Source organism: Somniosus microcephalus, chromosome 13, assembly GCF_052327205.1.
Source record: "Somniosus microcephalus isolate GS21.2 chromosome 13, FLI_Smic_1.0, whole genome shotgun sequence".
NCBI lineage: Eukaryota > Metazoa > Chordata > Chondrichthyes > Squaliformes > Somniosidae > Somniosus > Somniosus microcephalus.
In genome coordinates this window covers 7,366,221-7,383,204 of record NC_140999.1, presented here as the reverse complement: position 1 = coordinate 7,383,204, position 16,984 = coordinate 7,366,221, and the positions used below count along the sequence as shown (strand labels likewise).

Here is a 16,984-nt window from a genome sequence, read left to right as displayed (position 1 = left end):
AGCCGCGGCTCAGTGGGCGGCACGCACGTCTACTCAGTCAGAAGGTTGTGAGTTCAAGTCCCCACTCCAGAGACTTGAGCACAAAAATCTAGGCTGACACTCTCAGTGCAGTGCTGAGGGAGTGCCGCACTGTCGGAGGTGCCGTCTTTCGGATGAGACGTTAAGCCGAGGCCCCGTCTGCTCTCTCAGTAAAAGATCCCATGGCACAATTTCGAAGAAGAGCAGGGGGGAGTTCTCCCCGGTGTTCTGGGGCCAATATTTATCCCTCAACCAACATCACTAAAAACAGATGATCTGGTCATTATCACATTGCTGTTTGTGGGAGCTTGCTGTGTGCAAATTGGCTGCCGCATTTCCAAAATTAAAACAGTGACTACACTTCAAAAAGTCCTTAATTGGCTGTAAAGCACTTTGGGGTGGTCGTGAAAGGCGCTATATAAATGCAAGTCTTTTCTTTTTCCCATTGAGGTGCATAGATCAAGAAGTTTTCCAGTTTTAAGCACCAAATGGTCTGTGCTGGGTTATCTGATCTGAGCAAAGCACACAACTGGTCTGAGTGTACCTGGCCTAGCGAGGGGGAGAAGTCATTGAAGGCTCCGGTTTGCTGCCCACTTTTATCTCCTCCTCCCCCTCCTCCAGCTAGCAGGCTGATGATACCTGTGGACTGTATCTTTACTCAGAGAGTGGAGAGAATGTGGAACACGCTACCACCTGGAGTAATTGAGGCACATAGCATCGATGCCTTTGAGGGGAAGCTAGAGGAAACATAGATACATCGAAGATAGGAGCAGGAGTAGGCCATTCGGCCCCTCGAGCCTGCTCCGCCATTCAATGCGATCATGGCTGATCATCCAAACTCAGTACCCTGTCCCTGCCTTCTCCCCATATCCCTTGATCCCTTTAGCCTTAAGAAATATATCTAACTCCTTCTTGAATATATTTAATGAATTGGCCTCAACTGCCTTCTGTGGTAGAGAATTCCACAGGCTCACCACTCTCTGGGTGAAGAAATTCCTCCTCATCTCTGTCCTAAATGGCTTACCCCTTATCCTTAGACTGTGACCCCTGGTTCTGGACTCCCCCGCCATCGGGAACATCCTTCCTGCATCTAGTCTGCCTAGTCCTGTTAGAATTTTATAAGTTTCAATGAGATCCCCTCTCATTCTTCTAAACTCCAGCGAGTACAAGCCCAATCGATCCAATCTCTCCTCATACGTCATTCCTGCCATCCCAGGTATCAAACAGGAAGAAAGGAATAGGATTTTTTTTTTAAATATTCGTTCATGGGATGTGAGCATCGCTGGCAAGGCCGGCATTTATTGCCCATCCCTAATTGCCCTTGAGAAGGTGGTGGTGAGCCGCCTTCTTGAACCGCTGCAGTCCGTGTGGTGAAGGTGCTCCCACAGTGCTGTTAGGGAGGGAGTTCCAGGACTTTGACCCAGTGATGATGAAGGAGCGGCCGATATATTTCCAAGTCAGGATGGTGTGTGACTTGGAGGGGAACTTGGAGGTGGTGGTGTTCCCATGCGCCTGCTGCCCTTGTCCTTCTAGGTGGTAGAGGTGGCGGGTTTGGGAGGTGCTGCCGAAGAAGCCTTGGCGAGTTGCTGCAGTGCATCTTGTAGATGGTACACACTGCAGCCACGGTACGCCGGTGGTGGAGGGAGTGAATGTTTAAGGTGGTGGATGGAGTGCCAATCAAACGGGCTGCTTTGTCCTGGATGGTGTCGAGCTTCTTGAGTGTTGTTGAAGCTGCACTCATCCAGGCAAGTGGAGAGTATTCCATCACACTCCTGACTTGTGCTTTGTAGATGGTGGAAAGGCTTTGGGGAGTCAGGAGGTGAGACATTCGCCGCAGAATACCCAGCCTCTGACCTGCTCTTGTTGCCACAATATTTATGTGGCTGGTCCAGTTAAGTTTCTGGCCAGTGGTGACCCCCAGGATATTGATGGTGGGGGATTCGGCGATGGTAATGCCGTTGAATGTCAAGGGGCGGTGGTTAGATGCTCGCTTGTTGGAGATAGTCATTGCCTGGCACTTGTGTTGCGCGAATGTTACCTGCCACTTATCAGCTCAAGCCTGAATGTCATCCAGGTCTTGCTGCACGCGGGAATCAACTGCTTCATTATCTGAGGAGTTGCAAATGGCACTGAACACTGGCAGTCATCAGCGAACATCCCAATTTCTGACCTTATGTTGGTGGGAAGGGTGTTGATGAAGCAGCTAAAGATGGTTGGGCCTAGGACACTGCCCTGAGGAACTCCTGCAGCGATGTCCTGGGGCTGTGATGATTGACCTCCAACAACCGCAACCATCTTCCTTTGTGCTAGGTATGACTCCAGCCAGTGGAGAGTTTTCCCCCTGATTCCCATTGACTTCAGTTATATTAGGGCTCCTTGATGCCACACTCGGTCAAATGCTGCCTTGATGTCAAGGGCAGTCACTCTCACCTCACCTCTGGAAATCAGCTCTTTTGTCCATGTTTGGACCAAGGCTCTAATGAGGTCTGGAGCCAAGTGTCCTGGCAGAACCCAATCTGATCATTGGTGAGCAGGTTATTGGTGAGTAAGTGCTGCTTGATAGCACTGTCGATGACACCTTCCATCACTTTGCTGATGATTGAGAGTAGACTGATGGGGCAGTAATTGGCCGGATTGGATTGATCCTGCTTTTTGTGGACAGGACATACCTGGGCAGTTTTCCTCATTGTCAGATAGATGCCAGTGTTGTAGCTGTACTGGAACAGCTTCGCAGCTAGTTCTGGAGCACAAGTCTTCAGCTTGACAGCCAGGATGTTGTCGGGGCCCACAGCCTTTGCTGTATCCAGTGCGCCGAGCCATTTCTTGATATCACGTGGAGTGAATTGAATTGGCTGAAGATTGGCTTCCGTGGTGGTGGGGATAGGGTGAGATGAAGTTATTAGAGTGGGAGGAGGCTCGTGTGAAGCATAACCACCTGGGCTGAATGGCCTGTTTCTGAGCTGTACATTCTTGTGTTTCTATCTCAGCATGAACCATAGAATTTTACAGCACAGAAGGAGGCCATCTGGCCCATTTTGCCTGTGCCAGCTCTTCGCTAGAAATCTCTAAAACTAATCCCACTGCCTGCTCTCTCCTCATGGCCCGGTATCTTCCTCTGATTCAAGTATTGATCCACTTTTCCCTTAAAAGGTTTAATGATCTCTGCTTCTACCTTCCTCTGTGGCAAAGCATTCCATCATAACCCTCTGGGAGGGAACTCTCTCCTAACCTTTCTCTTCACTGTCTTCGTGACAATTTTAAATTGATTACCCATTGTCACTGACTCCCCAGCCAGGGGAAATCATGTCTCCTCATTCACCTGTCAAAATTTAAATAAATCTCAATTAAATCTCCTTTTAGACTTCTCTCCACTCAAGAGGAAATAGTCCCTGTAACTCGGTGTTCAGTGCTATTCACAGTTCCTCAGGTAATGAAGCAGTCCATGCCCGCATGCAGCAGGACCTGGACAACATCCAGGCTTGAGCTGATAAGTGGCAAGTAACATTCGCGCCACACATGTGCCAGGCAATGACCACCTCATCTTGACATTCAATGGAATTGCCATCGTCAAATCCCCCACCATCAATATTCTGTGGGTCACCATTGACCAGAAACTCAACTGGACCAGCCACATAAATACTGTGGCTCCTAGACCAGGTCAGAGGCTGGGTATTCTGCGGCGAGTGTCTCACCTCCTGACTCCCCACAGCCTTTCCACCACCTACAAGGCACAAGTAAGGAATGTGATGGAATACTCTCCACTTGCCTGGATGAGTGCAGCTCAAACAACACTGAAAAATCTCAACATCATCCAGGACAAAGCAGCCCGCTTGATTGGCACCCCATCCACCACCTTAAACATTCACTCCCTCCACCACCGGCGTACCGTGGCTGCAGTGTGTACCATCTACAAGATGCACTGCAGCAACTCGCCAAGGCTTCTTCGGCAGCACCTCCCAAACCCACGGCCTCTACCACCTAGAAGGACAAGGGCAGCAGGCGCATGGGAACATCACCACCTCCAAGTTCCCCTTCAAGTCACACACCATCCCGACTTGGAAATATATCGGCCGTTCCTTCATCGTCGCTGGGTCAAAATCCTGGAACTCCCTCCCTAACAGCACTGTGGGAGCACCTTCACCACACGGACTGCAGCGGTTCAAGAAGGCGGCTCACCACCACCTTCGAGGGCAACTAGGAATGGGCAATAAATGCTGGCCTTGCCAGCGACACCCACATCCCGCGAATGAAAAAATTATTATAAACTCAAGTCTCTCTTCATAACTATAATTTCCCAACCCTGGCATCATCCTTGTGAATCTACACTATACGCTCTCTATGGCTTTAATGTCCTTTCTATATGGGTGCCTAAAACTACGCACAGTGCTCTAACTGTGGCCTAACCATTGCCTTTTACATTTTTATCATCACCTCTTTACTCTTATTGTTTGTAAGTCAGTTTCTTTAGGAGTGGAGGAAGAAAGGAAGAAGGTATTATTTTCAGAAGGCGTTTGACAAAGTACCACATAGAAGGCTGGTAAACAAATTTGAGGCTCATGGAATAGGTGGGTCAGTGGCAGCTTGGATAAGGAATTGGCTTAAGGACAGAAAACAGTGAGTTGTGGTAAATGGCTGTTTTCAGACTGGAGGATGGTAGACAGTGGTGTTCCCCAAGGGTCAGTGCTAGGGCCACTGCTTTTTTTGATATATATAAATGACCTGGATATTGGAATACAGAGTAGAATTTCTAAATTTGTCGATGACACCAAACTTGGGAGTGTGGCAAACAGTGAGGATGATACCAATCGACTGCAACAGGACATAGAAAGGCTAGCAGAATGGGCAGACAAGTGGCAGATGGAATTTAATACAGAGAAGTGTGAGGTGATGCATTTTGGCAGAAGGAACAGGGAGAGGCAATATACACTTAATGGCACAGTTTTAAAGAGTGTGCAGGGACAGAGGGACCTGGGAGTTAATGTGCATAGGTCCCTGAAGGTGGCGGGACATATTGAGGGAGTGGTTAACAAAGCATATGGGATCTTGGGCTTCATAAATAGAGGTATTGAGTACAAAAGTAGTGAAGTTATGCTGAACCTTTATAAAGCTCTGGTTAGGCCACAACTGGAGTATTGCGTCCAGTTCTGGTCACCACACTTTAGGAAGGATGTGAAGGCCCTTGAGAGGGTGCAGAGGAGATTTACCAGAATGGTTCCGGGGATGGGGGTTCTTAGCTACAAGGACAGGTTGGAGACGCTGGATTAGTTTTCATTAGAGCAAAGGAGGTTGAGTGGTGATTTGATAGAGGTGTACAAGATTATGACGGGTTTGGATAGGCTAGACGGGGAAAGGCTGTTCCCACTAGTTGATGGTACAAGGACTAGGGGGACACAGATTTAAGGTTTTGGGCAAGAGATACAGGGGGGATGTGTGGAAAAACTTTTTTATGCAGCGACTGGAACTCGCTGCCGAAGGAAGTGGCGGAAATGGACACACTCAATGTTTTCAAGGGGAGACTGGATAGGCACTTGAGGGAACTAAACTTGCAGGGCTACGGGGATAGAGCGGGGGAATGGGACTGACTGGTTTGCTCCACAGAGAGCTGGCACAGACTCGATGGGCCGAATGGCCTCCTTCTGTGCCGTTATGACTCTGTGACTATTGAGATAAGCCCTCAAAATGTAAGAGAGTAACTTTCAGCTTCATTGGGGGTGGAAAACTGGTGATATTGGATTGACTGCCCGTTATATATCACTGAAATCAACAGAAAGGAAAATCAGGCAAGGTGTATAACGGGATGTCCATCCAATACCCGACAGTTTTCGGCCCCTGTCGAAGTTCAATGTTACCCACTATAATGGTAAGTGATAAAAGAAAGAAAGACAAAAGACTTGTGTTTCTACAGCGTCTTTCACAACCACCGGACATTTCAAAGCATTTTACAGCCAATGAAGTACTTTTTGAAGTGTAGTCACTGTTGTAATGTAGGAAATGCAGCAACCAATTTGCGCACAGCAAGCTCCCACAAACAGCAACATGGTAATGGCCAGATAATCTGTTTCAGTGATGTTGATTGAGGGGTAAGTAAAGGCCAGGACACCGGGGAGAACTCCCCTGCTCTTCTTCAGAATAGTGACCATGGGATCTTGTACGTCCACCTGAGAGAGCGCAGACCGGGCCTCGGTTTAACATCTCATCCGAAAGACTGCACCTCCAACAGTGCAGCACTCCCTCAGCACTGCACTGGGAGTGTCAGCCTGGCGTTTTGTGCTCAAGTCTCTGGAGTGGGACCCTGAACCCACAACCTCCTGACTCAGAGGCGAGGGTGCTGCCCACTGAGCCACAGCTGACACTAGAATAGCAGGTGACAAGGCACCAATCTCGTAAGATTCAGGTGGCATCGTCATGCGTGAAGAACAAAGCTCATGTGGCTTGTTTTGTTTTGAAGCATTTTTTCCCCTTCGCTCCTGAGTTCATCTCGCGGTCGGTGGGCACCGGAGGGACTGGAGCGTATTGTTGACATGGAAAACAATATTATGATTTAATTTGCTCAGTTTCCTTTGGTTTTATTAATAATTTAATGTTTATTGTTTGTGCCCCTTTAAAAAGGGGCCACTTTTATTAGATTTATTTGATTTGGATGGATGACACCTGGGGCAGCCCAGTGACATCCTAATTGGCCAATAAGACGTCCCCTCTCTGCGCTCCTCCAATTCTGACATCTTGAGCATCCTCGATTTTCGTGGCTACACCATTGGCAGCCGTGCCTTCAGCTGCCTAGACCCTAAGCTCCGGAAATCCCTCCCTAAGCCTCTCCGCCTCTCTACCACTCTCACGTAAAAGATCCCATGGCATTATTTCAAAGAAGAGCAAGAGAGTTCTCCCCGATGTCCTGGGCCAATATTTATCCCTCAATCAAGATCACTGAAACAGATTATCTGGTCATAGTCTCAGGACAAGGGGTCAGCCATTTAAGACTGAGATGAGGAGGAATTTCTTCACTCAGAGGGTTGTGAATCTTTGGAATTGTGTACATAGAAACATAGAAGATAGGAGCAGGAGTAGGCCATTCGGCCCCTTGAGCCTGCTCCGCCATTCAATGCGATCATGGCTGATCATCCAAATTTAATACCCGGTCCCTGCTTTCTCCCCATACCACTTGATCCCTTTAGCCTTAAGAAATATATCCAACTCCTTCTTGAATATATTTAATGAATTGGCCTCTACTGCCTTCTGTGGTAGAGAATTCCACAGGTTCACCACTCTCTGGGTGAAGAAATTCCTCCTCATTTCTGTCCTAAATGGCCTACCCCTTATCCTTAGACTGTGACCCCTGGTTCTGGACTCCCCGACCATCGGGAACATCCTTCCTGCATCTAGTCTGTCCAGTCCTGTCAGAATTTTATAAGTTTCAATGAGATCCCCTCTCATTCTTCTAAACTCCAGCGAGTACAAGCCCAATCGACCCAATCTCTCCTCATACGTCATTCCTGCCATCCCAGGTATCAGCCTGGTGAATCTTCGCTGAACTCCTTCCATGGCAAGAACATCCTTCCTCAGATAAGGCGACCAAAACTGCACACAATACTCAAGATGTGGTCTCACCAAGGCCCTGTATAACTGCAGCAAGACATCCTTGTTCCTGTACTCAAACCCTCTCGCTACGAAGGCCAACATGCCATTTGCCTTCTTAACCGCCTGCTGCACCTGCATGCTTACCTTCAGCGACTGGTGCACAAGGACACCCAGGTCTCGTTGCACTTCCCCTTCTCCCAATCTATTGCCATTCAGATAATAATCTGCCTTCCTGTCTTTGCCACCAAAGTGGATAACCTCGCATTTATCCACATTATACTGCATCTGCCATGCATCTGCCCAATCACCCAACCTGTCCAAATCATCCTGGAGTTTCTCGGCATCCTCCTCACAGCACACATGCCCACCCAGCTTTGTGTCGTCTGCATATTTGGAGATATTACATCTAGTTCCCTTGTCTAGATCATTAATATATATTGTGAATAGCTGGGGCCCAAGGACCGATCCCTGCGGTACCCCACTAGTCACTACCTGCCACTCGGAAAAAGACCCGTTTATTCCAACTCTTTGCTTTCTGTCTGCCAACCAGTTCTCTATCCAAGTCAATACCTTGCACCCAATCCCATGTGCCTTAACTTTACACGCTAATCTCTTATGCGGGACCTTAACGAAAGCCTTCTGAAAGTCCAAATACACCACATCCACTGGTTCTCCCTTATCTATTTTACCAGTTACATCCTCAAAAAATTCCAGTAGATTAGTCAAGCACGATTTACCTTTTGTAAATCCATGTTGACTTTGTTCGATCCTGTCACTGTTTTCCAAGTGCTCTGCTATTACATCTTTTATAATGGACTCTAGCATTTTCCCCACTACCAATGTCAGGCTTACCGGTCTGTAATTCCCCGTTTTCTCTCTACCACCTTTTTGAATAGTGGGGTAACATTAGCTACCTTCCAGTCCATGGGTACTGTTCCAGATTCCATCGAATGCTGGAAGATGATCAGCAAAGCATCAACTATTTCCAGGGCCACTTCCTTAAGTACCCTAGGATGTAGATTATCAGGCCCTGGGGATTTATCGGCCTTCAATCCCATCAATTTCCCTAACACCATTTCCCTACAAATACTGATTTCTTTCAGTTCCTCCCTTTCATCAGACCCTATGTTCCCCGGCATCTCTGGGAGGTTATTTGTGTCCTCCTTTGTGAAGACAGAACCAAAATATGTATTTAATTGGTCTGCCATTTCTTTGTTCCCCATTATAAATTCCCCTGATTCTGACTGCAAGGGACCTACGCTTGACTTCACCAATCTTTTTCTCTTCACATATCTATAAAAGCTTTTACAGTCAGTTTTTATGTTCCTTGCAAGCTTACTCACATATTCTATTTTCCCTTTCTTAATTAATCCCTTTGTCCTCCTTTGTTGAATCCTAAACTGCTCCCAATCCTCAGGTTTACTGCTTTTCTGGCCAATTTATATGTCCTCTCCTTGGATCTTATGCTATCCCTAATTTCCCTTGTTAGCCACGGTTGAGTCACCTTTTTTGTTTTATTTTTATGCCAAACTGGGATGAACAAATTCTGTAGTTCATCCATGCGGTCTTTGAATGTTTGCCATTGCCTATCCACCGTCAACCCTTTGAGTGACATTCCCCAATCAATCCTACCCAACTCGCGCCTCAGACCATCGTAGTTTCCTTTATTTAAATTTAGGACCCTAGTCTCTGAGTCGACTACTTCATTCTCCATCTTAATGAAGAATTCGATCATATTATGATCGCTCCGACCCAAGGGGCCTCGTACAACAAGATTGCTAATTAATCCTTTCTCGTTACATAATACCCAGTCTAAGATGGCCTGATCTCTGGTTGGTTCCTCAACATATTGGTCCAGGAAACCATCCCTTAAACACTCCAGGAATTCCTCCTCCACAGTATTGTTACTAATTTGGTTAGCCCAATCTATATGTAGATTAAAGTCACCCATGATGACTGCTGTGCCCTTATTGCACGCTTCTCTAATTTCCCTTTTAATGCCATCCCCAACCTCTGCATTACTGTTTGGAGGTCTATATACCACTCCCACTAACGTTTTCTGCCCCTTGGTATTTCTCAGTTCTACCCATACAGATTCCACATCATCAGAGCCAATATCCTTCCTTACAATTGTGTTAAGCCCTTCTTTAACCAGCAATGCTACCCCACCTCCCTTTCCTTTTTGCCTATCTTTCCTGAATATTGAATACCCCTGGATGTTGAGTTCCCAGACGTGGCCGCCCTGGAGCCATGTTTCCGTAATCCCAATCAAATCCAGAGGGCCGTGGATGTTGAGTCGTTGATTATATTCAAGGCAGAGATTGATAGATTTTTGGACTCTCGGGGAATCGAGGGATATGGGGATTGGGCGAGAAAGTGGAGTTGAGGTCAAAGATCAGCCATGATCTTATTGAATGGCGGAGCAGGCTCGAGGGGCCGTATGGCCTACTCCTGCTCCTAATTCTTATGTGCTTATGTCATTATCACTTTGCTGTTTGTGGGAGCTTGCTGTACACAAATTGGCTGCCGTGTTTCCTACATTACAACAGTGACTATGCTTCAAAACTACGTTATTGGCTGTAAAGCGCTTTGGGACGTCCTGAGGTGGTGAAAGACGCTGTAGAAATCCAAGTCTTTCTTTCTGCTACTTTAAGACGCTCTTCAAAACCAACCTCCTTGACCAAGGTTTTGGTCACTGGTCCTAATATATGTGGCTCTGAGTCAAATATTTTTTGATAACACTCCTGTGAAGCGCCTTGGGGCGTTTTTAACCACATTACAGGCCCTTTATAAATGCAAATTGTTGTTGTTAAAGGTGCTATATAACAACAACTTGTATTTATATAGCACCTTTAATGTAGTAAAATGTCCCAAGGCGCTGCACAGGTGTATTTTAAGTCAAAAAATTTGACACCAAGCCACATGAGGATAAATTAGGGCAGTTAAGAGGTAGATTTTAAGGAGCGTCTTAAAGGAGGAAAGAGAGGTAGCGAGGCGGAGAGGTTTAGGCAGGGAATTCCAGAGCTCAGGGCCCAGGCAACAGAAGGCACGGCCACCAATGGTTGAGCGATTATAATCAGGAATGCTCAAGATGGCAGAATTAGAGGAGGGCAGAGATCTCGGCGGGTTGTAGGGTTGGAGGAGGTCACAAGGATAGGGAGGGGCAAGGGCCATGGAAGGGATTTGAAAAACAAGGATGAGAATTTTGAAATCGAGGCGTTGCTTAACCGGGAGCCAACGTAGGTCAGCGAGCACAGGGGGTGATGGGTGAACGGGACTTGGTGCGAGTTAGGACACGGGCAGCCGAGTTTTGGATGAGCTCAAGTTTACGTAAGGTGGAACGTGGGAGGCCAGCCAGGAGTGCATTGGAATAGTCAAGTCTAGAGGTTTCAGCAGCTGTAAATGCAAGCTGTTGTTGTTAAAGATGCTACATAAATGCAACCTGTTGTTGTTAAAGATGCTATATAAATGCAAGTTGTTGTTGTTACAGGTGCTACATAAATGTAAGTTGTTGTTGTTACAGGTGCTACATAAATGCAAGTTGTTTTTGTTAAAGGCGTTATATAAATGCAAGCTGTTGTTGTTAAAGATGCTATATAAATGCAAGTTGTTTTTGTTAAAGGCGCTATATAAATGCAAGTTGCTGTTGTTACAGATGCTATATAAATGCAAGTTGTTGTTGTTACAGTCGCTCTATAAATGCAAGTTCTTGTTGTTACAGACGCTCTATAAATGCAAGTTCTTGCTGTTGCTGAGTTGCAGAAAAGGTTTGGAGGGAGCCAGTCAACTACAACTCCCAGAGGGCTGAGCGCGGGGGCGCGCATGCGTGCTCGCCTGTGTCGCAAGGGGCTTTGTGATTGGCCGAGACGCTGCCTGGTTGCTGTGGGCCAATGAGACGGCGGGAGAGCGGCGGGCCTACTGAAGCCCGAGGAGCGGCGAGGCGGAGGAGATGAGTTTGCTGAGGGCGGCGGTGCGGGGCTGCAGGTAGACCGCGGGCCGCGGCCTAGCCGGGAATGTCGCCTGGGCTTACTGACTGAGGGGCTCAGTTAAAGAAAGAGAGACTTGCATTTTCTACAGCGCCGGCCAGTGGCTCAGTGGGCCGCACTCTCTCGTGTCTGAGTCAGAAGGTCGTGGGTTCAAGTCCCACTCCAGAGACTTGAACACAAAAATCTAGGCTGACACTCCCAGTGCAGTACTGAGGGAGCGCCGCACTGTCGGAGGGGCAGTACTGCGGGAGCGCCGCACTGTCGGAGGGGCAGTACTGAGGGAGCGCGGCACTGTCGGAGGGGCAGCACTGAGGGAGCGCCACACTGTCGGAGGGGCGGTACTGAGGGAGCGCGGCACTGTCGGAGGGGCAGCACTGAGGGAGCGCCGCACTGTCGGAGGGGCAGCACTGAGGGAGCGCCGCACTGTCGGAGGGGCAGTACTGAGGGAGCGCCGCACTGTCGGAGGGGCAGTACTGAGGGAGCGCCGCACTGTCGGAGGGGCAGTACTGAGGGAGCGCCGCACTGTCGGAGGGGCAGTACTGATGGAGCGCCGCACTGTCGGAGGGGCAGTACTGTCGGAGGGGCAGTACTGAGGGAGCGCCGCACTGTCGGAGGGGCAGTACTGATGGAGCGCCGCACTGTCGGAGGGGCAGTACTGAGGGAGCGCTGCACTGTCGGAGGTGCCGTCTTTCAGATGAGATGTTAAACCGAGGTCCCGCCTGATCTCTCAGTTGGATGTAAAAGATCCCGTGGCACTATTTCGAAGAAGAGCAGGGGGAGTTCTCCCCGGTGTCCTGGGGCCAATATTTATCCCTCAATCAACATCACTAAAAGAACAGATGATCTGCTCATTATCACATTGCTGTCTGTGAGAGCTTGCTGTGCGCAAATTGGCTGCTGTATTTCCTACATTACAACAGCGACTGCATTTCAAAAAGTCCTTCATTGGCTGTGAAGTGTTCGGAGACGTCCTGAGGTAAAGAAAGACTTGTATTTCTATAGCGCCTTTCAGGACGTCCCAAAGCGCTTTCCAGCCAATGAAGTACTTTTTGAAGTGTAGTCACTGTTGTAATGTAGGAAACGCAACAGCCACTTTGTGCACAGCAAGCTCCCACAAACAGCAATGTGATAATGACCAGATAAACTGTATTAGTGATGTTGATTGAGGGATAAATATTGGCCCCAGGACACCGGAGAGAACACCCTGGTCTTCAAAATAGTGCCGTGGGATCTTTTACATCCACCCGAGAGGGCAGACGGGGCCTCGGTTTAACATCTCATCCGAAAGACGTACTGCACTGGAGTGTCAGCCTAGATTTTTGTTCTCAAGTCTCTGGAGTGGGACTATGAACGCACAGCCTTCTGACTCCGAGGTGGTAGGGTGCTACCCACTGAGCCACAGCTGACCATGTGGTGAGAGAAGCAACGTTAAATCTGTTTCTCTCCACAGATGCTGCTTGACCTGAGTATTTCCAGCATTTTCTGTTATTACAGTGAATAATGGTCTTGGGGGGTGGGGGGGAGATTCTTGAGCGCAGCCGGCCACCCGTTGTCCAGATAGGAGGTAATTTGAATTTTTTTTGTGGTTGGTAGAGGGAAGCAGTTATAGTGGAAAATTGCGCAGAGGGTAGCATGTCTCTGGTGGGGTTGGATACCTCACTATTACATAGAAATTACAGCATAGAAACAGGCCATTCGGCCCAACAAGTCTTATCTGGTGTTTATGCTCCATAGGAGTCTCCTAGAAGGGAAGGTGACTACAGGTTGGATGTAAAAATAATAATTAAAATAGTAAGTTTTTTTAATGTAAACATTTAAGGGAATTACTTTGAACAAAAAGTATCCCTTGGACCTTCCCCATTTTTAATGCTGTGCTGATTAACACGCTCGGCATAAGTGGCTTTGTCAAAATTCAAGCACTTTTACTAAATTGAAAATCACAGCCTCACTGTTTTCATGTGACTTCATATATTAAGATCTATTCAGCTTTCTGAAAAGGCTTTGAGCTTTAAGTAAATTGTGTAGATTTTATTTTTAACACCTTTTTAGACTTAAAGTATTTTAATTCTTTTTAAAAGACTAACCTGGTTAGGAATCATGCGGGGTCTTTCAAAATCATGAGGGGTCTAGACTAGACAGAGTAGATAGAGAGAAACTGTTTCCATTGGCGGAAGGGTCGAGAACCAGAGGACACAGATTTAAGGTGATTGGCAGAAGAACCAAAGGCGAGATGAGGAAAAACTTTTTAACTCAGCGAGTGGTTAGGATCTGGAATGCACTGCCTGAAAGGGTGGTGGAGGCAGATTCAATCGTGGCTTTCAAAGGGGAATTGGATCAGCACCTGAAGGAGAAAAATTTGCAAGGCTACGGGGAAAGGGCAGGGGAGCGGGACTAGCTGAGTGCTCTTGCAGAGAGCCGGCACGGGCTCGACCGGCTGAATGGCCTCCTTCTGTGCCGTAACCATTCTGTGATTCTAGGAATTAAGTTAAGGGTTATCAAGATAGGGTAGAAAGCGACAGAGAGAGATAAATAGATAGCAGAGATCTACTTCAGTCCCCATCATAGAGTCATACATTCTGTCCCTGTTTTTATACATTGCTACAATAAATTCCATGTTTATAAGGGAGCTTCCTCTGTAAACTTGTCACGCTGTAATTACACCCTCCCCCCAGTGGGGGTGCTGCAGCGCCTCAAATCAGGAAGGGTGTAATTGCAGCGTTTTATAATGGTAAAAGTTGGAACCTAATGTGTGCAGATGTAAGATTTTTAATATATGTAAGGCTGGAGAGACACTCTAGTGTCTCTGCACCTGCTTAATATCTGTTCCATCTCCAGCTTTTTCCAGTTCTGATGAAGGGTCCCAGACCTGAAACGTTAACTCTGTTTCTCTCTCCACGGATGCTGCCTGGCCTGCTGAGTGTTTCCAGCATTTTCTGTTGTTATTTTACTCTAGAGTAATGCTTGATTTATCTCGGGGAGTGTGGCCAAGGTAGAAATGTTGCAGAAAAGTCCAGAAGTGAAATGGGTCGGCTGGAGTCAGCGATGGATTAGATTGTACCTGTTTCACTGCCCTCTTGGTCTCTCTCTGAGTGAGATTGCAATATGGGCTTGCACCCAAAAGAATGAGACTGACGCTGTATCCAAATGAAATTGAGAGCGAGCCGTTTCAGCTGGCAGGAGCGAGCAAGAGAGAGAGAGTCTGGTTGCATTGTTTTGGAGTTGGAATTGAACTCGGCAAACAATCAACCCAGTATTTCTACGGACCATGGATTAATGGCCTGTGTGCTGCAGGTTTTGGTTAAAAAGCCTTGAGGCAGAGTAAATGCCGTTCTCTAAATGGAGAAAGATAGGCAGGAGAGGGAAGAGCGCTGGGGAGTGAAATTACCATTTATAAAAAAAATTATTACATAGAATTACATAGTGTTTACAGCCCAGAAACAGGCCATTCGGCCCAACTGCTCCGTGCCGGTGTTTCTGCTCCACACGAGCCTCCTCCCGCCCCTCTTCATCTCACCCCATCTGCATATCCTCCTAATCCTTTCTCCCTCATATACCTATCTAGCTTCCCTTTAAAGGCATCTGTGCTATTTGCCTCAACCGTGCCATGTGGTAGCGAGTTCCACATTCTAACCACTCCCTGGGTAAAGACATTTCTCCTGAATTCCCTGTTGGATTTATTAGTGACTATCTTATGTTCTGGTCTCCCCAGTAAGTGGAAACATCTTTTACCTCGGCCTCCACTCTGGTTCTTTTGCCAATGATCTTAAATCTGTGCGCTCTGGTTACTGACCCCCCTGCCCCCTCCCCCTCCCCCCCCAGCCAGTTGAAACAGTTTCTCCTCATTTACTCTCATCAAACTCCCACCCCTCCGTATTGAAATGAATGGGTGATACTGGTGGACTACCACAGTGGAACAGCAAGACTGGTATACACAATGCTAAACCGCTGGCATTTCAATGGTCTGTGTATGACCCCAGTGCAGGAGAGAGTTAACAATAGTTCGACTACATACTTGGACTTATAAAAATGGACCGAATGGCCATAGAATCATAGACATTTACAGCACAGAAGGAGGCCATTCGGCCCCTCGTGTCTGTGCCGGCCGACGAAGAGCTCTCCAGCCTAATCCCACTTTCCAGCTCTTGGTCCGTAGCCCTGTAGGTTACGGCACTTCAAGTGCATATCCAAGTACTTTTTAAATGTGATGAGGGTCTCTGCCTCTCCCACCCTTTCAGGCAGTGAGTTCCAGACCCCCCACCACCCTCTGGGTGAAGAAAGTTCTCCTCAACTCCCCTCTAATCCTTCTACCAATTACTTTAAATCTATGGCCCCTGGTTATTGACTTCTCTGCTAAGGGAAATAGGTCCTTCCTATCCACTCTATCTAGGCCCCTCATAATTTTATACACCGCAATTAAATCTCCCCTCAGCCTCCTCTGTTCCAGAGAAAACAACCCCAGCCTATCCAATCTTTCCTCGTAGCTAAAATTCTCCAGTCTTATTCCTAGCCATCTCCTATTCCAGCTCGTTCCTAGAGTAAAACCAAAGTTCGCTAGCCCATCCTCTGCCATCTTTGTTGCTTCCCACAGGTGGCACCCGGCGCAGTACTTGGCCCCTGTTGTGTCGTCGAACTCCAGCCCGCGCGAGGTCTGCAGCTCTGCCCTGTCGCGGCCCGCTGGCCCCCTGACCCCGGGCTTGGCAGCGGGGGGGCGGGCGGAGACCGGTGGCCTGGCCGCCCGGCTCTTCCCTTGGAGCCTGCAACAGCAGCAGATCCGGACGAAGAAGCGCGGCACCGAGTACCAGCCGAAGACCATCAAGCGGATACGGACCCACGGCTGGCAGAAGCGCATCAGCACCCGGGGCGGCATCGAGGTGATTCTACGCAGGATGCTCAAGGGCCGGAAATCGCTGACACACTGAGCCTCACGTTGAGTCCTGTAGACGTGAACCGACTGGGACCAGACAAGCTGAGTGACTCTGAACATCTTTGTATATATTATATTAAACTCTTTGGGCTTAATTGGGTGTCTGCTGTTTTTGTTTGGGGCATTATAATAATCAACTTTATTGTCATTGTTAGTGCACAAGTGCAGTACAACGAAATGTAGGCTTGCGGCTCCCGAGAGTGTACATTTAGATTAAGACATTTAAACATTCAACATTCATTTGGCTTGTAATACATTAACATAACCATAATAAAGTGCATTGGCAGATGTGCAGGCTTTAGAGTTTATTTGTGGAGTTCAGTAGGATGACAGCCCTGGGAAAGAAGCTGTTCCTAAATCTGGTCGTTCGGGTGCGAATGCATCTGTAGCGTCTCCCAGATGGCAGGGGGGCGAACAGACTGTGGCTGGGGTGGGTAGGGTCTTTGATGATGGTCAGTGACCTCCATAAACAGCGTTTCTG

General features: G+C 47.9%; 1 protein-coding gene across 1 annotated transcript; it reads left to right on the top strand.

Annotated features, from left to right (window-relative positions):
• The first annotated feature begins 11,467 nt into the window (after nt 1–11,467).
• mrpl34 (mitochondrial ribosomal protein L34) lies at nt 11,468–16,598 on the top strand. Its single transcript, XM_086004438.1, has 2 exons — nt 11,468–11,577; nt 16,168–16,598. Exons 1-2 carry the CDS (start codon nt 11,543–11,545, stop codon nt 16,496–16,498), a joined length of 366 nt encoding a protein of 121 aa, XP_085860564.1. The 5' UTR covers nt 11,468–11,542; the 3' UTR covers nt 16,499–16,598.
• Nucleotides 16,599–16,984: the final 386 nt, after the last annotated feature.

Coding starts and splice junctions, on each gene's coding strand:
- mrpl34 (XM_086004438.1), top strand. CDS start 11,543: ATGAGTTTGCTGAGGGCGGCGGTGCGGGGCTGCAG. Junction 11,578..16,167: donor GCGGCGGTGCGGGGCTGCAG/GTAGACCGCGGG, acceptor TGCTTCCCACAG/GTGGCACCCGGCGCAGTACT.